This window comes from Marmota marmota, unplaced genomic scaffold (assembly GCF_001458135.2).
Source record: "Marmota marmota marmota unplaced genomic scaffold, marMar, whole genome shotgun sequence".
NCBI classification, from domain to species: domain Eukaryota; kingdom Metazoa; phylum Chordata; class Mammalia; order Rodentia; family Sciuridae; genus Marmota; species Marmota marmota.
This window is the reverse complement of record NW_026000168.1, coordinates 14,758,952-14,768,334: the sequence shown is the minus strand read 5'-3', so window position 1 is coordinate 14,768,334 and position 9,383 is coordinate 14,758,952. Positions and strand designations below refer to the sequence as shown.

The window sequence follows — 9,383 nt, the reverse complement described above, 5'->3', positions numbered from 1 at the left end:
GGTGAGTTGTGGGCCGGGAGGGCTGCTGGTCACATGCTTGAGCCTCCTGTTCTGAAGCCCAAGCAGCTGCACAGCCTCTGCTGCCCAGGGCAGGGTTGGCACTGGCTCCTCCTGGTAAGCCCCCCGGTGGGGAGGGCTGAGGCAGCAGCAGCCCACCCACCTGTTGCCTTCGCTTGGTCAACACGCCCTGCAACAGCCACTGAGACCCCTAGAGCTGAGGTGGCTATAGAAAGCATCACGGTGGCTGAGTTCCATGTGTTCCTGGGCATTGGACCTTAAGTTTGAAACTGTCCAGAAAACAGTGTGAACAGTGGGGGACACACCTCTGGAGCCCCTGCCGTGTGTACCTTGTTCTCACAAACTCATGAATGAAAGGAGGAACTAACGGTTGTGAGATTCTCAGGGCTCACCCACATCACAGAATGTCTTGCATGTTCCTTTCTATGGCCAGTGATGCTCCACTGTGGTTGTGCATTGTGGCTGTGCACGTCATGTTTGGCCATTCCCCAGCTGATGGGCCCCTTTAGCTGTCATGACCAGATGCTGCTACTGTGAATGTTCAGGGACAGGTTTCTGCATCAGTGGGTGGGTTTCCCCTGGGTGCACCGAGGTGAACTTGCTGAGCCATGTCGTCATACTGTGTTCCCACCAGCAGCACCAGGTGCTCCTCCTCCACATCCTCACCAACAGCCATCTCTGTGGTCAGCACCGTCCTGGTGGGTGTGAGGTGGTTGTTGCTGTGGTTTGTATTTGCATTTTGCTCATCAAAATGGGCATCTTTGCTGTGGTTCTAGCCATTTCTATGTCCTCTTTAGAGAAATGCCTGGAGGGTCTTGCACTCCGTTGTACCACAGTGGGAAAGACTAAAGAACTGTAAATCCTGTCACAAGGGGAGACTGCTGGGGTGAAATCAGAATTGAGCCAGTTAGGGACACGGAAGGACACCAACATTGGGAAGAAACAGGGTCAGGAACTACTGTGAGCCACCACTTGCCCAAAGGAGAGAGAGAGGTCTGAACTTAGAAAGGCATTGCTGACCTTCATCACTACACTAATCTCATAAATAAAGCAGAAAACTAGGCTGGGAGTAGCTATAAATCAGGAGAGCCCGGCCTGGTGGCACATGCCTGTAATCCCACAGCTCAGGAAGCTAAAGCAAGAGGATTGTGAGTTAGAAGCCTGCCTCAGCAACTTAGTGAGACCCTGACTCAAAAAGTAGCCACATCAATGTTTATAGCAGCTCAATTTACAAAAGCTAGGCTATGGAAACCAACCTAGGTGCCCTCCAATAGAAGAATGGATGAAGAAAATGAGAGGGGGAGAGAGAACACACACACACGGAATATTACTCAACCATAAAGATTAAATTATGGCATTGGCTGGTAAATGGATGGAACTGGAAATCGTCATGCTAAGTGAAATAAGCCAATCCCAAGAAACAAAAGCAGAATGTTTTCTCTGATATGTGGGTGCTAACACATGATAAGGGGGCAGGGGAGGGAAAAGCAGAAGTTCATTGGATTAGATGAAGGGGAAGAAGGAGAAGGGAGGGCAGATGGGAATAGGAAAGTAGCAGTAAAGTGAATCACACATAACTTTCCTATGTTCTTATATGAATACACAACCAGCGAAACTCATGTACAACCACAAGGGAAGTTATACTACGTGTATATATGTCAAAATACACTCTATCATGTATAAAAGAACAACAATTAAAAAAAACACACATGCACAGTACACACACCACCAAAAAATAAAAAGGGCTGGGAATATGGCTCATTGATTAAGCAACCCTGGGTTTAATCCCTGGTACCAAAAAAAAAACCACACAAGCCAAAATTAGAGAAACTCAAAAATGAAGAAACGGAACTCAGGAAAGAACTGGAAACAGAAAACATGAAATTAGAAGTACAGGAGCAAGCTTTTGATAGAGGCAAATGGGAAGTATACCAATAAGTCTCTGAAGAAAACGAAATACTAAAAAGATTCAAGAAAATCTTTAAAGGATTTGAAACTTAATTAGGAGATATAATTCTGTATTTAAGAACATCACCGCACGCCAGGCACGATGGCACATACCTGTAATGCCAGGGACTAGGGAGGCTAAGGCAAGAGGATTGTGAGTTCAAAGCCAGCCTCAGCAACTTGGGCCCTGTCTGAAAATATAAAGATGGCTGGGGATTTGGGTCAGTGGTCGAGTGCCCCTGGATTCAATATCTGCTACCAAAAAAAGAACATCAACCCAGAGTCACCAAGAAAGACATAATTCTAGTAAAATTATTGGACTTTAAACAAAACAAATTGGGCAAAACCGAGTTAGATAATCAGTCTTCTTCAATCATAATAATTCATGCATAAGAAAAAGGAGTTCAGGACTGGGGGTGCTGCTCATGATAGTGTGTGCCTAACATTCACAAGGCCCTGGGTTTATCCGAGCACCAGAGACCACATATTTGAAGTATTCAAGCCAGGCGTGGTGGCACATGGCCTGTAAGTAATCCCAGCAGCTCACAAGGCTGAGGCAGGAAGATCACAAGTTCAAAGCCAGCCTCAAAAACTTGGCAAGGCCCTGTCTCAAAAAATAAAATGGGCTGGGGATATGGCTCAGTGTTTAAGCACCTCTGGGTTTGACTCCTGGTACCAACAACATCATAAAATATTCAAGGGAGTTGGGCACAAGGACATACCCATAATCCCAGCTACTGATAGGCTGAGGCAAGAGGATCATAAGCTGGAGGCCAGCCTGAGCAATTTAGCCAGACTCTGTCTCAACTAAAGGGAGGCTGGGTGGGTGGGTAGTAGGGCACCCCTAGACTCCCTCCCCAGTTGGTGGGGATGGACAGTGTGAGGGAGAATGGGGAAAAAACATTTGTAGTCTCTCTAAATGTCTTTAGTAACCATGTTGGCAGTAGAAAGTTTTGTGTGAAATGAGACAAAACCACATGTAATTCTGGGGCTGTGAGCATCCCTAGAATCCAGATTATAATTTTGAAATAGTTTCTCAAACTAGAGAGATCCCAGGTCTGAGGCAGGAAGTGTACAGGGAAAGCCTAGAACGTGGTACCTCTAGAGAAATGATCAGAGCTGTGTTGGACACGGTAGAGTTGTGTCAGAGAAGCCCAGCTGAGCAGTCTGAGGGTGACAAGAATACAGTGAGCTGGGTCTGGTGGCATATGCCTGTAATCCCAGCTGAGGCAGGAGTTGTTCAGAGCCAGCCTGAGAAACTTAGGCATGCCCTCGGCAACTCAGTGAGACACTCGCAATTAAAAAGACCTTTAAAAGGCGGGGAGCGTGGTGGGGGGAATGTGGGTTCAATCCCCAGTACCAAAAATAAGTGAACTAAAACCTGTCAAATGAGCATATGGATCCAGTAGCTCCTGAAATTAGAATGAAGCCCTGAGTGGCCAACCTGGGCCACGTATCAACAACCTGGCACTTCCTAGTGGCGCTGGAGACCTGTGGCCTGGCCAGGGGCGCAGCCCTCGCCCTGCTCAGCCTGGGCTCCAGATAAGCGTTCAAGAATTCAGAAGAGCCCGACTGGGCAGGGGTCAGGTGACTCTGGTTCGTTCAACAGGAAAACTATAAGGAGGAAAAAATCAGGAGCACTGTATTAATTAGATGGGTTAATGTAATGGGCACATGGGTGGCACACCAGGTAACAGTAGCAGGGGAGGAGGAAAAGCTGAGGGGGCCTGGGCTGTGTGGTTAGGAGGGGACAAAGTGACAGGCTTCTCAGGTAGGGGGTGGTGGTTTCTTGACAGGGTTTCCAGAGTGCTTCAGAGTTCATTAGGCCAAGTGCTGCTTACCTGTGTGGTTTTAATGGACCCCACTGTGGCCTCCTTTCAAGTATTTGGAAAAGGTGACTTTTAAGTCCCTAATTCCACATGTGCGTAGATGCAGATTAAGCTTCCTTGACAGAATCGTCAGTGGCTAATTCTTCTCTCATGGGCCGTGTTGTCTAGTCCTGAAAACGGGAGATGTGACCACCAGCCTCAGGTGTGTACAGAGGTGTGTTGCTGCAGGGCACAAGGGTGAGCTCGTCACCTGGGTCCCTCTTTACAGATTGGCTGCAATGCAGTCAGCTGGGCCCCTGCGGTGGTCCCCGGAAGCCTCATAGACCAGCCGTCAGGACAGAAGCCCAGTTACATCAAGAAGTTTGCATCTGGGGGCTGTGACAACCTCATCAAGCTGTGGAAGTGAGTGGCTTGTGTGCGCCCCCACCATGCTCAGCCAGATCACAAGGTCACCTCTGTTACCACCACCCAAACCAGGACGTTCTTTAAAAAACCCGCGCCCCCCCCCCCCCTTTCAAAGCAACTTCTTGGTCACTGCACTTCTAGCAGTGGCGGGTGAGACTGGCCTGAAGAGGAAGGTGGCACAGCTCCCTGCTGAATGCTCCTGTGCTGTTCCCGCAGGGAGGAGGAGGACGGCCAGTGGAAAGAAGAGCAGAAGCTGGAGGCGCACAGCGACTGGGTTCGCGATGTCGCCTGGGCCCCCTCCATTGGCCTGCCCACCAGCACCATCGCCAGCTGCTCCCAGGTCAGCCCAGGCACATTCGTGATGGCTTAGCGGGAGTCGCCCTTCTAGAGGTTGGAAGGACACAGGCCCAGGGGTTTGCCACACAGATAAACCATTCCAATGGAATGGCACCTTCAGGGACTGAGTTCAGGTCTGCTTTCCCCTCGGGGCATTTCCAAGGAAGGAATCAAGTAGGACAGGCACACCTAGACACCCTTCCTCAATTACACTCCACACCCCCAGAGAGCGAGGCCATTTGGTAAACCAGAATGTTTATTTGGTTTTAAAGTGAAAAGTAATTTTGAAAGAATATTTTTGAGTGGTGCTGAGGATTAAACCCTGTGCCCCGCGCTTGAGCCACATCCCTAGGCCCACTATTTCTCCGTTAAGTGGCTTGATAGGCATGAGGGAGCCCTAGAGAAAACAAGAGCAATGGCCTAAGTTCCTCAGGGTAGAGATGAGCAAGGATGCCAGCTTCAAAGCTGTGGAGGGAGACTCCTGACTCTTTCCCCAGGATGGCCGGGTGTTCATTTGGACCTGTGATGATGCCTCAGGCAACATGTGGTCACCTAAGTTACTGCATAAGTTCAACGATGTCGTGTGGCACGTGAGCTGGTCCATCACCGCCAACATCCTTGCCGTCTCTGGTGGAGACAATAAGGTAGGTCCATTCCACAGCTGGGGGCCCTCTGCCCATGGGGTGTGTGCTGTAGCTAGGCCTATGTGATCACTGGCTTGGAAGGGACGTTAGAGGTTGCTCCTCCAGGTTCAAAGCTAGTCTTGGTGAGGCACTTAATAACTGAGAAAAACCTATCTCAAAAGAGGGCCCCTAGGTTCAATCCCCGGTACAAAAAAAAGGAGCTATGACTTGTAAGGGGTGTCACGAAGCAGCATAAGCCACTTTTTAATAGTTTGTCTACTATATGAGGGTACTTATTTTTATGAGCCTCCTACCTGAGGCTTTCATGTCACACTTCCCTCTTGTGACCCAGAGTGGCGAGGGCTGGAATGACAGCCCACCCTGTATGATGATTAGGGGTCCTCAGGGGACAGTGACATTCCTAACCACTCTATTTTTTTAAATCTGTGCAGGAGGGAAGGGGTAAATTCTTTAGCCACACAATAACCTGGGTCAGAAACTCCCCCCTTAAAGCTAACTGAGCATATTGTTTACGTGTTGCTAGCAGGCAGCTGAGGTCCTACAAAGATCCATCAGGCTCCCCCTTCCCGTGAGGCCCAGACTTGTGTGTGGTAACTTTCACAAGGCACAGGTGCTGTCGCTGGACTTTGAGGCTTCCTACAAAGGACACATCTTGCCTGCTCTCAGCTATTTCTTCAGTGTAGAAGCGGCACACTACTGCTAAAAAAAAACTTGTGACCAATTTTAAGAACTTAACCTCCAAGTTGAAGTCAGGTTGTGCAATCATAACCAGCTCCCTGGTCTGGGGACATCCTCTCCCAGCATTTTGATGAGTGACAGTCTCTGTGCTAACCTGCAGGTAACCCTGTGGAAGGAATCCGTGGATGGGCAGTGGGTCTGCATCAGTGACGTCAATAAGGGCCAGGGCTCCGTGTCAGCTTCCGTCACAGAGGGCCAGCAGAATGAGCAGTGACAACACAGGTGGGGCCTGGTTCCCCACTCCAGGACTGCCCTTTCCTGGGACAACTGACCAACCAAGTGGGAAGAGGAGCACCCAGCTCCACCAGGACCGTCTTCCTAGGAACACTTACAAATGCTACCACAGATCGATCATCTGCCTTAACATGATTCCATGAGGTTTGTAATTTACTGCCCGGCTCAATCCATTCATGTCCTGAGGAAACTACAGATGACTTCAAATCTATTATTTTGAAATACTTTTGGGTTTGGGCATTATTTGGGGGGAGGTTGTTCCCAAACTAAATAAAATCATATTGCTTATAATTCTTCATTTTCCTAACACACCACTAACGAGGCAAAAGCTCAACCTGCCTCACTCTGTGCGAGTTCAAGATTTGCTTCATGTTGAAGGGACCAGAAGGGCTATGACCAGGCTCTGTAAGAGTGTTGGGCTCCAGAGAGGGGTGATGTGGTCAGGCAACCATGGACCCCTATTCCCTTGACTGCATCCTTCCCTTATTTTTCAGCAATAAAATGAAAGAAAGTGAAAGCACTTTGGTTGAAATGACAGTAGAGGCCTTCAGAGAACAGAAACACCCTAACACTTACCTTTTATCTAAATTTTCAAGTATTCTAAATATTAACCCCTTACCAATATGAAGATAATTTCTCCTGCCAGTTTTCTTTGCTATGTGGAAGTGTTCAAGTCTGATGTGATCCATTTTGTCTGACCCCTTGGCATGCACTCCTCAGTACAGGGGTGTCCCTGATTCGGGTTAGCCTCATGTCCAGGTCTGCCTTTCCTAACAAGCTCTGCTCTGCAAGCAAAGGACAGGCTTCCTAGATCTAGTGCCAAATGCCCTCAACAAAAGGAGAATGGTTTTGTCTTCCTGCTGTGGCTGCTGCTCCTGGTCAAGTCAGCTGCAGCAAGCCGTGTGCTCCGTAGCTCACACCACCTAGCCGAGTCAAGGCAACGTGGCAGGACACTTCATGCTTGTAATGGTAACTAGTGGCCAGAAAGCAACAGGCCAATCTCTGGCCCTGGCTCGCCTCCTGACAGCGGAACGACTTCATGATACAGCCCTAGGAGAAGGCAGCCTCATGCCCCAGTAACACACTGTGAATGAGCTCTACAGCAAAGGCCCAGCCAGACCTGAAAAGCAACCAGGAAGAGGACCAAACAGAAGTAATTCCAATGTTTGGGAAAAGCCCAACATTCTGTAGGAAAAAAAAATCCAGCTCTTAACAGTGTTCAGTATCCAATACAAAATTACTGCACAAAATGTGACTCAATGGGAGACTTAAACCAAATTAGGTGGGTGGGGTGGTGCCCATCTACAGTTAAGGCTGAGGCAGCAGGAGTTGAACGCCAGTCTGACCCTATCACAAAAGAAAAAAAATCTCAAAGGCCCTCTTAAGGCTGGGGACACGCCTCAGTAGTAGAGTACTGCAAAATAACAGCCAGGCGCAGTGTGGCACTCACCTGTGAGACCAGCCTCCACGAGGCCCCATATCAGTGAAATTTTTTTTTTAATATTTATTTATTCTTAGGTGTAGATAGACGACACAACACAATGCCTTTATTTTTATGTGGTGCTGAGAATCGAACCCGGGTCCGGCTCGTGCTAGGCGAGCACTCTACTGCTGAGCCACAATCCCAGCCCCCGCAGTGAAAATTTTTAAAAAGGCTGGGGATGTAGCTCAGTGGTAAAGCACCTGTGTTCAGTGCCTGACACTAGAAAAAAGTGTAATGTACAGACATTAATCAATAAAAGATAAAATACACTTTAGAACAACAAATATAAGGGGGATAGAGATGTAATCCTGTATGTGGACACACATAACAGCTCTGAAATATGAGAAATAATTTACCATTATGCTCTTCCAGCAAGCATCTGTGTGGTTAGAATCCACAAAGCCATCGCTCAGAGCCTGACCCAGCTGCCTCAACACAGCGCCCACCCACAATGCCTTCGTTCCTTGCACCTGGATACTTCAATTTCTGGACCTTGAAATAAACCTCAAGCTACAAAAATCATATAGGACATACTCTATCAACAACATACATGGAAAATCCTTGGACATTTGGAAACTGAAGCAATACACTTCCAAATTACTCATGGATCAAAGAATAAAGTCACAACAAGATAGTTACAGGGGGAAAGGAAGAGTAGAAGGGACAGGCAGGAGACGTACTCTCCAAATGCCCCTTGTTTTATAAGGTTCATTTCTGGAACCATGTAAATGCTATATAACAAAATCATGAAGGAAAATTTCCTAAAAACTAGAAAAACCTTGAATGAAATATAAGTTTTATGTCAAGCTCAGGAACCAGAAGATAAAGATGTTTTGACTCTATACCCCTAGTGCCTGCATTAAATAGTTTCATGCTTAGTAGTTACTGAACTATCCTTTATTCTCAAAATATGTTGCTATAGTAAAAGAAAGCAAGAGAGGTTATTTTGTGAAGGTAATCAGAAATCAGTGTCTCTGAATAATAGAAAAAGAAAGTGCAAAAACCTGGTTTTTGAGGTTCACTGGAACTGCAGTTGTCCCCTTATGCACATGTTCCAAGATCCCAGTGGATGACTGAAGATACCACCAGGACTAAGCTCTCTACATAGTTCTAATGAAGTTCAAGTAGAATCTGGACACATAAGAGATTAACAACAATAATGAAAACTAGAACAATTATAACATATGCAATAGAAATGTTCAAGCTGGGTGCATCTGCCTATGATTGCAGCTACAAGGGAGGCAGGTGGGTCACCTGAGCCCAAGTTTGAAAGACCAGCCTGAGGACAGTGAGACCACAGCTCAAAATAGAAACAAAATTATAGAAAATATGTATGAATTATTTCTGGAATTCTCCATGTAGTATTTTCAGATCACAGCTGAGGTGATTCAAACTATGGAAAGTGGAACTGCAGACATGAACTCATGCCACTCTTTACCTTTCTGTACTAAAAGGTCCTAGAAGCAACAATATCAATGTGACACCTAGATTGTGGTCTCTAAAAACTATTTGCCACTGATAGGAACCAAATCTTCTTTAAAAACAAGAAAAGGTATTGGGGGGCGAGGGGGGGGGTGTTCATTTTTGGTCTGAGACATGGAAATGAACAAAATGGGCCCAAGATGTCTTACTGGGACATAAAGTAAGAAAGCTATTAAAGACTGTGGGGGCCAGGCATGGTGGCGCAGACCCAAAATCCCAGCAACTCAAAAGGCTGAGGCAGGAGGATTGAGTTCAAAACCAGCCTCA

At 47.2% G+C, this 9,383-nt stretch overlaps 1 protein-coding gene across 2 annotated transcripts in view; it reads left to right on the top strand.

Annotated features, from left to right (window-relative positions):
* Positions 1–6,442, top strand: part of Sec13 (SEC13 homolog, nuclear pore and COPII coat complex component) — a 17,164-nt gene extending 10,722 nt beyond the window's left edge. For both annotated transcript variants that reach the window (XM_015495019.2, XM_048787101.1), the window contains exons 6-9: positions 4,063–4,196; positions 4,416–4,539; positions 5,033–5,179; positions 6,018–6,442. In XM_015495019.2, coding sequence (XP_015350505.1) covers positions 4,063–4,196; positions 4,416–4,539; positions 5,033–5,179; positions 6,018–6,131 — 519 coding nt within the window. In that variant the 3' untranslated portion in view covers positions 6,132–6,442. The remainder of the gene's footprint in view (positions 1–4,062; positions 4,197–4,415; positions 4,540–5,032; positions 5,180–6,017) is intronic.
* Positions 6,443–9,383: the final 2,941 nt, after the last annotated feature.